Source organism: Mobula birostris, chromosome 32, assembly GCF_030028105.1.
Source record: "Mobula birostris isolate sMobBir1 chromosome 32, sMobBir1.hap1, whole genome shotgun sequence".
Classification (NCBI taxonomy): domain Eukaryota; kingdom Metazoa; phylum Chordata; class Chondrichthyes; order Myliobatiformes; family Myliobatidae; genus Mobula; species Mobula birostris.
In genome coordinates, this window is record NC_092401.1 from 29,151,772 (window position 1) to 29,170,647 (window position 18,876).

Below are 18,876 nucleotides of genomic sequence, written 5' to 3' on the forward strand. Positions count from 1 at the left end.
GGATTTTGATATTTGAGACAGATGTTTCCCAGAATAACTGATGCCAATATTACGGAAGGCAATGATAGAATGGTGAAGTGGACTCGTTGGCCCAAATGGCCTAATTCTGCTGCTATGTCTTATGGTCCTATGGACTTTGTTTAACATCTTGTTTGAAAGACAGACCATTCACACAAGTAAAAAAAAACTCATATCAATACTTACATTAATTAAAATAATATTTTTTAATTACACAGAAACAACTGTTGATAATTGGGTGCCTTCTAAATTAGAAATCAATATGATGTAGTGAAGAAACCAAAGTTTTAACCCATCAGTCTGAATCCACTTTCGTGAGATAATACAAAAACAATCCCCACGAGCTAGTTGACCGTAGCCGCTGTGTACAAATAAACGAGCTTATAATGTAGTTATGATTTCTTTGTTATGTGCAGATGACACGGAAGCCAGATCTCTCATTAAACACACACATATAAAACTGAACATGGCAATTATTGAGAGCAATACAAGTTAAGAATAAGTTCCAGTTTGCCCTGGGCTCCTGCATCTCATCAGATGTGTGACTACTGTTCTGAAAATCATAAACATGGAGACACTCTTCAGGAAGTCAGTAGTTTCCCCAATCACATTTTTAATCAAATCACATTAAAACAAAAGAATCTTTAAACTGAGTAAACAAATTGTATTTACACTTCTCTTTTTGCTAATATTGAAGGAAACCCCTGCTCACCCACTCCAATTTGCAGCATTGTATATTAAAAGTAGTCGTGTTTTTAGCTGCCACATAAATTGTCATATACAATCTCTACTGTGATTTCTACCACATTATTCACGAACAGAACTGAACAAAACTTTCATTTGTTAAAGCTGGCTTACAAAGCTGGGAGAGTAGATTACCACGTGCCCAAGGTATTCTTTCCAGTTCATTATTCATCATCGAAGTTCTGCTGCAGCAAGAAGTTTGCAGCTAGGTTTTCATTCTTCTCACAGGCAAAATAAGCCTGGACGACCAGTCCTTCAGGAAACCCCAGAGCTTTCAACTGGAAAAGAGAAACAGTAATATAACCAACAGCTACACCAACAATAAGTATTTAACTAACACCCGTAATCCTATAAAATATCCCAGGTGCTTCATCAGAGGCCATCGAGCTTAAATGTGACCTGACTAAAGGAAAAACCAAGACAAGTGCTTAATAACATTTAACAGGCGACCTAAAGGAGGGTGACATTTAGGGTTAAACATCAAACATAAAGCTGCACAGTACAAGACTGGCCTTTCAGCCCATAATGTCTGTGCTGATAACGCTAACTTTGAATGTGCATCTACCCATCAATCTTGTATCTTTCCATTTCTCTTAACCACCACCATCACACCTGCTTCCATTATCTCCCCTGGCAGTATGTTCCAGGTACCAAACACTCTCAAGAAACTTCCCTGTCCATCTTTAAATTTTCTCTCTCTCACCACAAAGCTATGCCCTCTAGTTTTTAACATTTCTATTCTGCGAACAATACTCTTATCTCCCCTTTTAACGCCTTCCATGTTTCTATACAGTGTGCTACGAAGAGTGTGTACCCTGTACAATTTTCTCTATTTCTGCATGAATATGACCTAAAATGTGATCAGATCTTCACACAAGTCCCAAAACTAGATAAAGAGAACCAAATTAAATAAATAACACAAAAAAATCATTATACTTCATTTATTTCTTGAGAAAAATGATCCAAAGAATATGACCCTTTGCTTTCAGTAACTGGTGCAACACCCTTGTACAGCGATAACTTCAATCAAACGTTTCTGGTAACTGTTGATCAGTCCTGCACATCGACTTGGAGGAATTTTAGGCCATTCCTCCTTATAAAACTGCTTCACTTCTGGGATGTTGATGGGCTTCCTTGCACGAACTGCTTGCTTCAGGTCCTCCCACAAAATTTCTATAGGATTAAGGTCAGGAATTTGACTCGCCATTCCAAAACACAAATTTTCTTCTTTTTAAACCATTCTGTTGTTGACCTACTCATCATTCAGATCATTGTCTTGTTGCATTATCCAACTTTTATTAAGCTTCAGATGACAGACTGCTACCCTGACACTCTCCCATAAAATATCTTGATACAATTTTGAATTGTTCCCTCACCGATTGCAAGCTGTCCAGACCCTGAGGCAGCAAAGCAGCCCATAACCATGATGCTCCTTCCACCATGCTTCACGGTTGGGATGAGGTTTTGGTGTTGGTGTGCAGTGCCCTTTCTCTTCCAAACATAGCAGTGTGCATTTCTGCCAAAAAGTTTCAACTTTTGTCTCATCTGCCCACAGAATGTCGTCCCATTGTGTTGTAGAATATCCAGGTGGTCTTTTGCAAACTTGAGACTTACAGCAATGTTTTTTTTTGGAGAGCAGTGGTTTCCTCCGTGATTTCCTTCCATTCTTGTTCAGTGTTTTTCTAATAAAGGACACATTAACAGAGACTTTAGCAAGTTCTAGAGATTTATTCAGGTCTTTTGCTGTTACCCTTGGGTTCTTTTTCACCTCCTTCAGCATTGCACACTGTGCTCTTGGTGTGATCTTTAGAGTGCGCCCACTCCTAGGGAGAGTAGCAACAGTACCGAGTTTCCTCCCTTTGTAGACAATTTCTCACACTGTGGACTGATGAACACTCAGGTCTTTAGAAATGCTTTTGTAGCCTTTCCATCTTCTTGCATCTCTACAATTCCTCTAAGGTCTTCGGAAAGTTGTTTTGATCGAGGCATGGTGCACATAAACAGATCTTTCTTGTGAAGAGCAGGGTCTGTCAGTAATCTGACTTTGTGTGTCTTTTTTATAGGGCAGGACACCTCTACAACCAACACCTCCAATCTCATCTCATTGATTGCAACACCTGACTCCAAATAGCTTTTGTAGAAGGCATTATCCCATTAGTTCACATACTTTTTCCATGTAATATTGGATTGTTTTACTCAATAAATAAATGAACACGTATAATGTTTTTATGTTATTTGTTTAATTGGGTTCTCTTTATCTAGTTTAGGACTTTAGTGAAGATTTGATCACGTTAAGTCATATTTAAGCAGAAATAAGAGGAAATTCTACAGGGTTCACAAACTTCCTAGCACCATTGTACTTCCATCAGCCTGCAACATCTCAGGGGAAATAATCTAAGTTTTTCCCAAGTTTCCTTATAGCTAACTCTCTCTAATCCAGCCAACATTCCGGTGAACCTCTTCTGCTCCTTTTTCAAAGCTTCCATATCTTTCCTGTAATGGGGAGACCAGAACTGCACACACTACACCAAGTGTGGCCTGACTAAAATTTTACACAGCCATAGTATGACTTACAAGGACATTTCAATGACCTTTTCAGCCTTCCAGATTCACTGTTTAAGTTCTCTGCTACTTCCTTTATTCCTTGAAGATTGCTGTCCAATCTCACCTTCCTAAACCTTACACTTTTTTATGACTAAATCTGAAACATCACCCGTCATTAAGCTTCCCAAAGATCCTTGTGTAAAATTAATAAAACGATCACATTTTAAATAGGTTTTAAACTCTTCTTCCTTCTACCAAGACAAAATATAATGTTGTGTTGATTTAAATGAAGAATTGTAATGTTCTACTGAGTATAACAGATTCTCAAAGCCAATGACTGAACGGAAAAACTGTAAAAATGTTCAGCTGCTGGTTTGTAGTGACTCAGCTGTTTGGTGGAAGAGGTAATGCACAATTCTTGTTCTTGACAGCAACCTATTGGTTAGGGGCAGGACTAACATTGGTGAGGGTTGTTAAGCAGTCTGCCTGATCAAGAAAATTAAGCAAGAGCCTATAGGTCTAATAATATCCGACAAGCCAATTTCTCTGGAACAATAGGACAGAAAAAGAAATATTGTCAGATTTTCAGCATCTGCATTCTCTTGAGTCTTGTCAGTAACAATTTATTAGTTGTTATATATTTATTGGTCAGCCTGCCTGGAGTGTGCAAGTGGTGCACAATTCTACGTGCCATAGTTCCCGAGGAGATGTTGGATTGTGCAGCAGGACAGAGTTTTCAAAAGAAGTGAGTGGGGTCAGTCAGACATTGTGTGTGTCAGTTCTCCAGGTGATGTTGGATTCTGTGTGATTAGGCACTTAGCAAGGTCCAGTAAAAAGAAGTTAGATTTAAGAGGAGCAGCCATGTGTGAGTGGGCTAGTATTAGAGTGGGGAGTTCAGGTTTTGGCTCACAGAGGCTTTGGTGAGGAAAGGCAGAGACTTCAAGTAGAGTTTTTTGGTTTAACTTTTATTTCTTTCTTTTTTATTGCACAGTTGAGATGCCAGGCAGGATAGTGGAATGCTCTTCTTGCAGGGTGTGAGAAGGAAGGGAGACCTCCAGTGTCCTAACTATTACACCTGCAAGAAGTGCTTCCTTCAGACCATTTTAAGGGATTGGAGCTGGAGCTAGATGAACTCCAGATCATTCCAGAAGCTGAGGGATTGCTCAACATGACATACAGGGAGGTAGTTACACCCAAGGTGCAGGACATAGGTAACTGGGTAACCTTCAGGAGGGGAAAGGGGATAGGCACCCAGTGAAGAGTACCCCTGTGGACATTCCCCTCAACAACAGGTATACCACTTTGGGTACTGTTGGGGGTAATAACCTAGCAGAGGAAAGCCACAGTGGTCTGGCACTGAGTCTGGTTCTGTGGCTCAGAAAGGAAGGGGAGGTGGGGAGAAGATGCAAGCTGTATTGATAAGGGATTCATTGGTTAGTAAAACAGAGAGGAAGTTCTGTGGACAGGAATGAGATTCCCGGATGGTATGTTGCGTCCCAGGGTGCCAGAGTCAGGGACATCTCAGATCAAGTCCATGGCATTCTTAAGTGGGAGAGTGAGCAGCCAGAGGTCATCGTCCACTTCGGTACCAATTACATGGGTAGGAAAGGTGATGAGGTTCTGTAAAGCAAGTTCAGGAAGTTAACTGCTGTTAAAGGACAGGACCTCAAGGGTTGTGATCTCGGGATTGCTACCTATGCCACGTGCTAGTGAGGCCAGAAATTGTATGATCCTACGGTTTAACACATGGCTAAGAGATGGTGCAGGATGGAGGACTTCAGATTTTTCAATCATTTGGTTGAAAATGACTGCACAGGCAGGACAATTTGCACCTAAACTGCAGGAGGACTAATATCCTTGAAGAAGGTTAGCTACACGGGGATGGGGGCAGTTCACCGAGAGTTGCAGGAGGATGGAAATCAGAGTCTCAGGGCAGACAGAGGAGTGATTGTGGCTGAAAACATTAAACCTATATACAAAGTCAGGAATCGAAAGTCTCAGCATGGTGGGGCAAATGTTCTGAGTAGTGTATACTTCAATCAAGCAGTATTGTAGGAGAGGTGGATGTTGTAGCCATTAGTGTGATTTAGTTGCAGGGGGGACTGGACTGGCAGCTCAATGTTTCTGTTGTTTCAGATGTGATAGAGCTGGAGGGATTAAAGGAGGAGTGGCATTACTAGTCAGGGAAAATGTTATGGGAGTACACAGACAGGACAAACAGGAGAGCTCATTTACTAAGGCTATATGGACGGAACAGAGGAATAAGAAGGGGACGACCACATTGATAGGATTATATTATATTAAAAGACCCAACACCCAACAGTCCATGGGATTTAGAAGAGCACATTTGTAGAGAGATCGAATACTGTTGTAAGAAACACAAGGTTGTCTAGTGAGTGTTCTACACGGACTTTAGCAAGGCCTTTGATGAGGTTCCACATGGGAGGTTGGTCAAGAAGGTTCAGTCATTTTGTTTTCATGATGAAGTAGTAAATTGGATTAGATATTGGCTTTGCAGGATAGCCAAAGAGTAGTAGTAAGTGGCTGCCTCTCTGACTGGAGGCTAGTGACTAATGGTACGTGCAGAGATCAGTGCTAGGTTTACTATTATTTGTCATCTATATCAACAATCTGGATGACAATGTGGTAAGCTAGATCAGCAATGACACCAAAATTCAGGGTGTCGTGGACAGTGAGGAAGATCACCAAGGCTTGCAGCAGGATCTGCACTCGCTGGAAAAGTGTGTTGAAAAAATGGCAGGTGGAATTGTAACAGAAGTAAAATCCGCAGATGCTGCAAGTCCATGCAACACACACAAAATCCTGGAGAAGACAAGCCAGGGTAGGACTTTCAATAAGAGCGGTAGGGCACATGCAGTAGAAGGATCTAGGAATATAAATCCATAATTTCTTGAAAGTGGTGTTACAGATAGATAGGGTTGTAAAGAAAGCTTTTGGCACATTTGCCTTTATAAATCAAAGTAATGAGTAGAGGAGTCAGAATGTTATGTTAAAGTTAGATACTGTAATACATTGCTGAGGACTAGTTTGGATTATTGGGTGCAGATTTGGTCACCTACTTACAGGAAAGATGTCAATAAAATTGAAAGAGTGCAGAGAAAATTTTCAAGGGTTTTGTCAGAGGACCTGAGTCATAGAGAAAGGGTGAAGAGGTTATGACTTTATTCCCTGGAGCACAGGAGAATGAGGGGAGATCTGATAGCATTATTCAAAATTATGAGGGGTATAGATAGGGTAAATGCAAGCAGGCCATTTCTACTGAGGTTGGGTGAGGCTAGAGCTAGAGGTCATGGATTAAGGATGAAAGGTGAAGTGTTCAAGACAGAACATGAACGGGTACTTCCTCATTCAGAGGGTGGTGAGAGCGAGGAACAAGGTGCTGGCAAAAGTGGTGGATGCGGGTTCAATTTCAACCTTTAAGAGAAATTTGAATAGTGACATGGGTGGGCGGATATGGAGGGCTATGGTCCAGGTGCAAATCAATGGGATTAGACAGATTAATAGTTCGGCATGGAATAGATAGGTTGAAGGGCTTGTTTCTGTGCTGTAGTGTTCTACGATTTAATGACTAATCCTTCCGGTTTCATCTACAAATTCACTTTGAACCATCATTTCAGTTATGACCACACTTGCCACCATTAATGATATTGTAGTCACAGAGCACAGCACAGAAATGGGCCCTTTGTTTCTGTGTTGTGCCCACTTTAACCTTTCTGCCCATCTACAGTACAGTGCAAAATTCTTTGGCACATACATACAGCTAGGGTGCCAAAGGTATTTGCACAGTACTGTAGTAATTTTACATATTGCTCTGTACTGCTGCCACCCAAAAAAACAAATTTCATGACATATTGAGTCTTGATAAACATGATTCAGATATGGGTCTCTATTGTTGACTGAGCACAGGAAGGGGGCAGGGTGAGGAATCATGGTGGGAAAAGGGGAATGGGGAGGGGAGGAAGAAGGAAGCATCAGAGACATTCTGTAATAACTAATAAAGCAATTGTTAGGAATCAAAAACCCACACCATACCCCGCCACTGGCCCTCCTTCTCTGTCAGCTGTCCCACAACCTTGCTGTGGTGCTCCAGCCTCGCCATTCCCAATATCTTATTACAAACTCGCTCTCCATGTTGACAAATACAGTACTGTGCAAATGCTTAGGTACCCTAGCTACATATATTTGCACAGTACTACATACTCTCCCATTTGCCCATATTAGGTCCATATCCTCCTATGCCTTGCTCTTTTTAAGGCCCGTCTAAATGCTACTTGAACATAGTGGTTGTATCTGGCAGTGAGGTACAGTTATCAATCCTTCTCTGTGTAAAAAACCTTTTCCTCAGATTATTAACAGAACAGATTCTACAGATGCTGGAAATCCAGAGTAACACACACAAATGCCAGAGGAACTCAGTAGGTCAGGCAACATCTACAGAGGGGAATAAATAGTCGATGTTTTAAACAATCTTGTTTAATTCTCTCCATAGATGCTGTCTGAGCTGCTAAGTTCCCCTAACATTTTGTATATTCCTCTCAGATTACCTTTTTCTTAGCTTAAACCCATGTCCCGTTGTCCTTGATACCCCTACCATAGGGATGAAGAAAGATTCTATCTACCCTATCCATGATCCACATAATTTTATTTATCTTGGTTGGGTCACCCCTCAGCTTCCTTCACTCCAGTGAGAACAATCAGAAATCGGGAGCGAGAGGAGTGACTCATTCAGGTTGGCATCATCATCCTCTTGCTCTTGACACATTTCCCAGAAAAGTGGTTTGCCATTGATTTCTTCTGGGCAGTGTCTTTACAAGACGGGTGACTCTAGTCATTATCAATTATCAGGTCAGCGGGTGTGCATTAGAAAGCAGTGCTTCATGGGAATTTAAGTGTTTGAGAACCAGCCATTCAGAGGTTGGAGCTCATTAGTACATGCAAATTAAAATATGGCAGGGGCAAGCGGAGAGGCCATCATTGGAGTGGAACAAGAGAAAATCTACAGATGCTGGAAATCCCTTTGGGTCTTGGCCCAAAATGTCAACTGTACTCTTTTTCATAGATGCCGCCTGGCCTGCAGAGTTCCTCCAGCATTTTGTGTGTATCATTGGAGTGGACATGTTAGAGTGGTGATTTCAAGGATTTAGCTCTTTGAGGATTCAGACTTGAGTGAGAGAAGGTGAAAGGCTGTAGGTAGATTTTTTTCAGCTTATTTATTGTTTCCTTCTTTATAATTACACAATTAGAGCAGTAGGGATGCCAGGCAGGATAATGGAATGTTGCTTTTGCGGGATAAGGAAAGGCAAGGACAACTACACCTGCAAGAAGAACATCCAGCTGCAGCTTCTGATGAAGAGCCTCACCACAAAATGTCGACTATTTATGCTTTACCATAGATGCTGCCTGGCCTGCTGAGTTCCTCCAGCATTCTGTGTGTGTTGTTAAAGGAGCTGGAGCTGGAACTGGAAGAAATCTAGATCATTCAGGGAACTGAGGGGGTGATAGACAGGACATATAGAGAGGTAGTTACACCCAAAGTGCAGCGCACAGGAGACTAGGTGACAGGGGTGCTGAAAGGGGTTAACAGCCAGTGCAGAATATGCCCGTGGCCACCTCCCTCAACAATAGTTATACCGCTCTAGATACTAATGGAGGGACAGGGTGGAACTAGCAGAGCAAAGTCTCAGCGATCAGGTCTCTGGCACTGAGTCTAGTTCTTGGCTCAGAAGGGAAAGGGAGTGAAGAGGTAAGCTATGGTGATGGGGGATTCATTAGTTAGGGGAACAGAAAGGAGGTTCTGTGGACGAGAATGAGATTCCTGGATGGTATGTTGCCTCCTGGGTGGCAGGGTCGAGATTCTGCAAAATGAGTTCAGGGAGTTTGGTGCTAAGTTAAAGGACAGGACTTCAAGGGTTGTGTTCTCAGGATTGCTACCCGTACCACGTAGTCTGTCTAGGCACCATATCCGATGCAGACGTTGGTGACCATGGTTTTCCATATACATCTATCCCTTGTTCTTTGGATGACTTCCATTTCCTCAATGTGTAGCCACCTGGCTATGCTTTTGATGTACATAAGCCGAGGTCTTCGTCTAGGTTTGCTCCCCTCAATCTTTCCAGAGAGTATGAGTTTTTCTAGTTCACCTTTCCGCATGATGTGTTCCAAGAATCTGAGTTTCTTTCTCTTATTGTTGGTATGAGTGATCTAACTGCTTGGGCTCTTCTGAGAACTTCTTCATTTGATGTGTGTGTGGTCCATGATATTTTTAACATTTACCTGTAGAACCATAATACAGCTGCTTCTAGTCTCTTTTCCATTGCTGGAGAAATGGTCCAGAATTCACTTCCATAAGTCAGGATAGAATAAATGTAGCACTGCAGTGTTCTGTTTTTAGTATGCATGCTCATCTTTCTGTCTGTTAATATGGTCTTCGTTTTTTGGAAAGCTTCTTTCGCCATTGCTATTCTGTATTTGATATCTGTGTCGCACCTGCCATTACTTGTTATTAGGCTGTCAAGATATCGGAATTTGTTGACTTGTTTGATGTTTGTATTTCCAATCTTGATCACACATTGCGGGATGTTTGTCTTTCTGGAGATGACCATGCTTTCTGTCTTCTTGGTGTTGGTTGAGAGGCCTCTGTTTTCTGCTGCCACTATAGTGAGTAGTTCTTGAAGTTTTGTTTCTGAGTCAGCTATTAGTACGATGACATCAGCATATCTGATGTTATTTATATTATGGCCTCCAATTGTGAATCCTTTGATGTCTTTGATACTTCTCAAGGTATTTTCACTATACAGGTTGAATAAGTCTGGCAAAAAGACACAACCTTGCCCGACTCGTCTCATGATATCCACATACTCACTCACTTTTCCTTCTATTCTGATGGATGCTGTCCGGTCCCAGTATAAGTTTCTTAAGAAATGTGGATCCTTTAAGTCCATAGGATTTAAAGGAACAAATCTGTAGAGAGATCACAGACTGAAAAAGAATTTGGTGCTTTCCCAGCACACATGACAAATAAAACTTTGCTCGGGCTTTCAGATGAGTACAGGGATCGATTACAACTAACGTTTCAATGGCAAACTCTGCCATCTTCTTCAGGGATGATGCCTGGGCATGTCTAGTCCAGTGGTAATTATACCCAAGTAGTCTATCCCTCTTGATTAGTGAGTCCTCACCCGATCAGGTTTCCGCTCTCCCCTCATTCACAATCAAATTCCAGTTTTTATTAAAAGTGAGAATTTCATCTTTGTTAATTTTTTTTCCTCTAGTTTTATTTCAATGGCTTCTTTTACTAGGCAGTCCCAAAGGCCAATGGCACAGAACAGTAGTTTTGTGCTGTCGAAACCAATCCTATAGCCATTACAGGCCCAGTGTTCTGCTACAGTCTGTCTTTCCTAGATTACCATGGTTTTTGTAAAGATCGCCACGATCCTGAAGAAATACCGGATTTATACTATCCACAAACCCGTAAAGAAACTCAAGCCACAGCTTAAGTGGGTCAAAAATGAGCTGGGACTCGGGTCTGCTGCCATTTACAGGATTCCCTGTGAATGAGGAGCAGCATATATCAGCCAGACAGGATGCACAGTGGAAACCTGCATCAAGGAGCACAGAAGCACAGGAGGTGTACCTGCTTGGGTTACCTGGAGAAATGGGCGGTATACAAGATGGGAGAGTGGAAACCTGATTGGAGGAGGACTAACCAATCAGGGAGGATGGACTAAGGGTGTATAAATACATCAGACTAGACATATCCAGGCATCATCCCTGAAGGAGATGGCAGAGTTTGTTATCGGAACGTCCGTTATAATCGATACCAAATTATGCTAAATAGATGCTAAATGCATTTCATTGGCTTTGTATCTGTACTCCGCATAACGACAATAAAGTTGAATCTAATCTAATCTAATCTAATACCTATACCTGGCTGGAAGCCCAAGAAGAGTTTAGATCGCAGACTGTTGCGAGAAACATAAGGTTGTGATAGGTGAGTTTAAATTTCCACATATTGACCAGGACTCCCATACTATAAAAGAACTAGATGGGATAGAGTTTTTCAAATGTGTTCAAGAAAGTTTCCTTAATCAGTACATAGAAGTCTCAATGAGAGCGTGTGCAATACTTGATCTCCTATTAGAGAATGAGACAGAGCAGGTGACAGAAGTTTATGTAGGGGAGCACTTTACATCTAGTAATCATAATGTCATTATTTCAAAGCAATTATGGAAAAGAATAGGTCCAATTCTCAGGTTAAGATTCTAAATTGGTGAAAGGCCAACTTTGATGATATGAGAAAGAATCTAAGAAGAGTGGATTGCAACAGGCTATTTTCTGGCAAAGGCGCTCTTAGTAAGTGGAAGCTTTCAAACGTGAAATTTTGAGAAATGCTTGTACGTCCCTGTCAGAATAAAAGGTAAGGATAACAAGTTTAGGGAACCTTGGTTTTTGAGTGATATTGAGGCCCTTGTTAAGAACAAAAAGGAAGTACATAGCAAGTACAGTATAGGCAGTTAGGAACAAATGATATACTTATGGAGTATAAGAAACGCAAAAGAATACTTAAGAAAGAAATCAGGAGTGCTAAAAGAAGCCATGAGGTTGCTCTAGCAGACAAGGTGAATGAGAATTCTAAGGGTTTCTATAGATATTTTAAGAGTTAAAGGATTTCAAGGGACAAAATTGATTCTATGAAAAGATCAGAATGGTAAACTAGTGCATGGAGCCAGAAGAGATGGAGGAGGTCTTAAATGCCACACACACAAAATGCTGGTGGAACGTGCATTCCACCAGCATTTTGTGTGTGTTGCTTGAATTTCCAGCATCTGCAGATTTCCTCATCTTTGAGGTCTTAAATGGATTTTTTACATCTGTATTTACTCTGCAGGTGGACACAGAATCTGAGGCAATGCAGCAGCAAGGTTGTGGGACAGGTGACAGAGAAGGAAGCCCAGGGGCGGGGTATGGTGTAGGTGCAGACACACCCAACCCCAAGACACCAGGCAAGGTCATTTGATTCCTAACAATTGGTCCATCTTGAGACAAATCAGGATGGACAAATCCAGAGCCTGGCAAGGTGTTCCCTCAGACCTTGTGGGAGGCAAGTGCAGAAATTGCAGGGGCCCTAGCAGAGACCCTTAGCAACAGATGAGGTACTAGAGGATGGAAGGATAGCTAACGTTGTTCCACTGTTTAAGAAAGGCACTAAGAATAAACCAGGACATTAGAGGCTGGTGAGCCTGACATCAGAAGTAGGAAAGTTATTGGAAGGTATTCCAAGGGATCGGACATATGAGTATTTGGATAGACATGGACTGATTAAGGATAGTCAGCATAGCTTTGTGCATGGTGGGTCATGTCTAACCAATCTTAAGTGGACTTCAGCAAGGCATTTGACAAGGTCTCATATGGGAGGTTGGTCAAGAAGGTTCAGTCACTTGACGTTCACTATGAGCAAGTAAATTGGATTAGATTTTGGCTTTGTGGGAGAAGCCAGAGAATGGTAGTAGATGGTTGCCTCTCTGACAGGAGGCTTGTGAGTGATGGGGTACTGCAGGGATTGGAACTGGGTCCATTGTTGTTTTTCATCTATATCAACAATCTGGATGTTAATGTGGTTAACTGGATCAGCAAATTTGCAGAGGCTGGTGGTATAGTGGACAGTGAGGACGACTATCAAAGCTTGTAGTGGTATCTGGACCAGCTGGAAAAATTGGTTGAAAAATGGAATTTAATGCAGGAAGTGTGAAGTGTTGCACTTTGGTAGGACTTAAACAGTGGGCAATAGGGCACTGAGGAGTGCAGTAGAACAAAGGGAACTGAGATTATAGGTTCATAATTAAAAGTGGTGTCGCAGGTAGATAGGGTCGTAAAAGAAAGCTTTTTGCACATTGGCCTTCATAGATCAAAGTAATGAGTATGGGAGTTAGGATGTTATGATGTTATGTTGAAGTCCCATATGAGGTTGATGAGGCCTAATCTGGAGTATTATGTGCAGTTTTGGTCACCTACCTACAGGAAAGATGTAAGAAAGACTGAAAGAGTGCACAGAAAATTTACAAGGATTACAGTTGCTGGGACTGGAGAACTTGAGTTACAAGGGAAAGTTTGAATAGGTTAGAATTTTATTTCCTACAACATAGATTGAAGGAAGATTTGATAGGGATATGCAGAATTATGCAGACTTTTTCCTCTGAGGTTGGATGAGACTACAACTAGAGGTCAAGGTTTAAGGGCGAAAGGTGAAATGTTTAAGAGGAACATGATAGGGAAACTTCACTCAGAGGTTGGTGAGAGTGTGGAATGAGCTGCCAGTGCAAGTGGTGGATACGATTTTGATTTCAATGTTTAATAGAAGTTCGGATAGGTTCATAGATGGGGTGGATAAGGAGGGCTATGGTCCAGGTGCACATCGATGGAACTAAGCAATTTAAATGGTTTAGCATGGACGAGATAGGCTGAAAGGCCTGTTTCTGTGCTGTAGTTTTCTATGACTCCATAACGTCTGGCCTGACTAACCTCTCCCTGTAACTAAAATCCTCCAACCCAAGCAGCATCCAGGTGAATCTTCTCTCCACTCTCTCTAGCACAACCACATCCTTCCTATAGTGTGGTGACCAGAAATGCACACAGTACTCCTGGTGCAATTGAACCAGTGCTTTGTAAAGTTGCAATATAACGAAATAACTTTTATGTTCTTTACACTGACATATGAAAGCAAGCAGGCCGCATGCCTTCTTCACCATCTCATTACACCTGCTTAATGCAAATAACTAATCAGCCAATCATGTAGCAGCAACATAAAAGCATGCACACATGGTCAAGAGGCTCAGACCAGATGTTCAGGTCAGAATGCAGAAGAAATGTAATCTAAGTAACTTTGACTGTGAAATAATTGTTGGCACTAGACAGAGCTGGTTTGAATATCTCAGAAACTGATGATCTCCTGGGATTTTCATACACAGCTGTCTCTAGAGTTTGCAGAGAATGGTGCGAAAAACAAAACAAAAATCTAGTGAGTGGTAGTAAGTAGACAAAAACACATATTAATGAGAGAAGTCAGAGGAGAATAGCCAGACTGGTTCAAATTGACAAGCTATAATAAACATGTGTTACAACAGTGGTGTGCAAAAAAGCATCTCTGAATGCACAACACATCAAACCTTGACATGGATGTGCTACAGCAGCAGAAGGCCACACTGGGTTCCACACATAATAAAGTGGCCACTGTGTATATTCTATCCCTTTAAATATTTGCTAATACTACTAACGTAGGGCTTAGCAGCCTGTAATTAATTACCTGGCTTATTCTTGCCTCCCTTAAACAAAGCAATAGCATTAGCTGTCCTCAAGTCTTTCGGTATCTCACCTGTGTTTAGCTAAGATGTAAAAAAAAATTCCATCGGTGCCCCCAACTATCTTCTCCCTTGCTTCCATGAGGTAGATCTCATCTGGCTGTGAGATTTTCCATTCCTTATGCATCCCACATTCCACATTGATGTTTTGGGCTGAGACCATTCATCAGTCCTGTTTATTTCCTTTCATAGATGCTGCTTAACCTGCTGAGGTCCTCCAGTATTTTGTGTGTATTGCTCATTTAACATCTCTCCTTTTTAAATTCTGACCTGTTCAAGGTTGTCCATTTACCCCTTCCTGAACTCACTACCCTCCATGTCCTCTTTAGCTAACTCCTGAAAAAGAAGAGGGGGCAGCAGAGATAGAGACACAATAACGAAAAGGCTGCACAATATTTGGAAGAACAAATTGAGAAGTCCTTGCATGAATGTCTAATAAAGTAAGAAAAGTTAGTCCCTGACTATTATCTTTAGTAATAATGTGACTTTGAGAAATGAAATTCATGCAGAGCCAGAATCAAGTAAAAGCTTCAATAGGCTACAGTTTACAGTCTGCACTTTAACATCAACTAAACCCTCAGAAGGCTGTGAGTATACCAGCCCACTTTATCTAAGGCAATGATTCACATCAATGCCATTACTGTCTACCTTTATGAAAGCATTAAAAATTGTTCCTTACAGCTCACCACCTAAGAGAGAACTCGGTCAGAATTTTTTTCTTGGAGATCAGCCAGGTTCATTAGTTAGCATTTGCAAGATCATGAGCTGAAATCCCACTGCGACCAGGGCTAAGACCTCATCCAATAAACTGTTTGCTCATACCAGAATGTGATCATGAAAGCCGCTGCATGTTGCAACAATATCTTGCCTTCTGTATTTTGTTTCATAATTGCTTTCCCATTTCCAAGCTAGTTTAAACCCACATAAAGCTACCTGAACATGACAAAACTAGTCACAATCCTGCTGAAAGACAAAGCATTCATCCTAAAGGCTTTAATTTCCCCAGAACCCACCCCAAATGTCCCAAAACGCACACCAGGTTCCCCAGAATGCATGCCAACTTCCCCAGAACCCACCTCAAATTCCCCAGAACAGATCCCAAACTCCCCAGAACCCACCCCCAGCTTTCCCAAAGCTCAACCAAGTAACCCAAGGATCTACAGCCGTCTACCTTGCTTTTCAGCCACAAGTGCATGTGCACTACCTTCCATTTCTGTACTGTCCAGCGCATAAAACCAATTAGCAATCCAATGATTGTTATCTTTGCTCTTGCTTTTTAATGTTGTTTTTGGCTCCTTGAAATCTGTCTACCAAGTCACATCCTTCTGCTGATGCCTTGACAACACAGACCTCTTCAGGATGTCCTATATTTCAGTGATTCTACTACCGTGGAGACAACATACCATCCAGAAATACCATTCATAATTGTGGAACTGCCTGCCTGTCCCCTAAATATCAAAGGTAAGTAGCAGTGACAGAGAATACTACTATAGAAATTATACTACTTTTGATATCTTGAAGAGATCTGTAAAGCTGAGACAAGATGTTAGAAGGACCATAAGATGAAGGAGCAGAATTAAGCCATTCAGCCCATCAAGTCTGCTCCACCATTTGATCATGGTTGATTTATTTTCCCTCTCAACACAATTGTCCTTTCTCCTAATTTTTATTCTTTATAATTGTCGAATGTTGTTTTTTTTGTTGCACGTTACACCAACGCAACCACAACAAATTCCTAATACATGTAAATGTATATGAGAATGAGGTTAATCCTTCATTACCTTTGAAACGAAAACCAATTTCCCCCGGGATCAATAAAGTATGACTATGACTATGACTATACCCTTACTAATCAATAACCTATCAACCCTGCTTTAAATATAGCAAGAAAGTTGATGGTCTTTGTTTTAAATATACCACTATTAGAAATGTCATGGATATGGAAAAACCAAAGCACCCTTGAAAAAAGGAGGGAGGAAACATTTGTTTACATTCCAACCCAAATCTTTCTTCTGGTTTGACGATATTTCTGTTGTGAATTTTACTGACCCGCTCTATAGCTTCCTTTTCTTGGGGTGTCACCTGGATGTAGTCAGTTTGCAATGTATCCTCCCCAACTGCGCCCATCTCCTCTTCAATCTCACCAACCTCCTCCATGGGTTCATTTAACATCTGGATGAACTGCTCCTGGTGTTCGCTGATTTGCTGCAGGTAAATGTTACACCTTACATTCATATTCACAGAGCAAACAGTTACATCAACACAGCTTCAAGTATTTCATAAACCACTGCAACATGCAGGTAACCTGTGCTATCATATTCTAAGTCATAATAACAGTTTTGAAAGCTTTCTGATACTAAAAATTTAATGTTTTCATTACTCCCCACAAATAAATATTCACAAGGCTCCAATCTTTTATCCATTCTCGGTAAGTATTTAAAGCTATGGTCTTAGTACTTTGTTACTTATAAGAATACTTTGGTATGTTACCAAAGACTTTAGCAAATTGATGCAGATGTACCATGGAGAGCATTCTGACTCGATGCATCACTGTCCAGTATGGAGGGACTAGTGTACAGGATTGCAAAAAGCTACAACGGGCTGTAAATTCAGTCAGCTCCATCATGGCCAGTAGGCTTCCTGTTAGAGTCGGGTTGTTATCACTGACATACATCGTGAAACTTGCTGTTTTGTGCCAGCAATACAGTGCAATACATAAAAATTACTATAAATTACAATAAGAAATATTTTTAAAAATAAATACGAAGTGCAAAAAGAGAACAAAACCATGAGGTAGTAGTATTCATGGGTTCATGGTCTGTTCAGAAATTAAACAGTGGAGGGTAAGAAGCTTCAGAACATTTTCAAAAGGGGATGCCTCAAGAAGGTGACATTCGTTATTAAGGACGCTCACTATCCAGACATTGCTGCCATCAGGAAGGAGATGCAGGAGCCTGAAGATGCATGCTCAATGTTTTAGCAACAATTTCTTCCATTCTGCCATCAGATTTCTGAATGGTCTTTGAACATTACGTCACCATTTCACTCTCTTTTTGCACTATTTATTTTTTATACTTCTTATTGTAACTTATAGTTACCTTCATCTGTTGCACCTACTACTATTGCAAAACAACAAATTTCACAACATATATCAGTGATAATAAACCTGATTTTGATTCTGATATTTGAATGCAACTGGCAGCTCTGCTGGATGGTGTCAATTGCTGGACAACAAGGATCCTGCTTTGACCAGATGCCTGACAACAATCTCGCCACAGAATTGCTGGGTCTTTGTGAACAGCTTTTAGGGAGACCAGTGGAGAGTACTTCACCACTGATCAAAACCTCATTATACTAATACAGGCAAATGACCACTGTCCCAAGATACAACATCCTCTACCTTAGTCAAACCAGATTAAAAACCTTATTCTTTCTATATTCTGGTCATGGCATGCAAGTGCTTGTTAAATTATCTTAAGTTTGATTCCATCATTAACGGTATTCAAATTGATTACTGTGTGAAGAAAGTTCTTACTTTGGTCCCTTCGCTGATCACATATTAGAAGATCAGAAAGTTTTGACAAGAACAGGCCATTCAGCTTGCCAAATTGCTATTCATATAGTCTGTTGAAATAACTATTGAGTTTAGATTTGAAAGTCTCTAAGCTACTACTCTCAACAACACAACCAGGTAGTTTGTTCCACGTGTCCACAACTCGCTGAGTAAAGAAATGCTTCCTGATGTTAGTCTGAAATCTCCCTTTAACCAGTCTCCACCTATGGACCCATGTCCTTGATAATAGATTAATTTTCAGGTAGCAGTTGGCATTCACCCTTGATGATAGGTTCTTGATTAGCCAGGGCATCAAAGGGTATGGGGAGAAGGCAGGGGAGTTGGGATGATTGGAAGAATTGAATGAGCCATGATTGAATGGCGGAGCAGACTCAATGGACAGAATGGCATACTTCTGCTCCTATATCTTATATGGTCTTATTTTGAACATTTCTATCATGTCTCCTCTCATTCTATATCTGTCAGGCCTTGGAGATTTATTAACTTCCAAACTTTTCAGCTAAAGCAGGGCCTCACTTTCTAAATTCTCTAAGTCACTTAAAACAACCTTATTTATCTCTACACTTACTGGCATACCGCCAACATCTTCACAGGTGAATACTTTGCGAAATATATTAACAG

The 18,876-nt window shown here is 41.0% G+C and overlaps 1 protein-coding gene across 1 annotated transcript in view; it reads right to left on the bottom strand.

Annotated features, from left to right (window-relative positions):
* Positions 1 to 205: 205 nt before the first annotated feature.
* LOC140191085 (uncharacterized) overlaps positions 206 to 18,876 on the bottom strand; it is a 98,007-nt gene continuing 79,336 nt past the window's right edge. Inside the window, exons 18-19 of the mRNA XM_072248161.1 lie at positions 16,731 to 16,886; positions 206 to 1,040 (exon numbers count right to left, since the gene is read on the bottom strand). Of these exons, the coding sequence (XP_072104262.1) occupies positions 927 to 1,040; positions 16,731 to 16,886 (270 nt within the window). The 3' untranslated portion in view covers positions 206 to 926. The remainder of the gene's footprint in view (positions 1,041 to 16,730; positions 16,887 to 18,876) is intronic.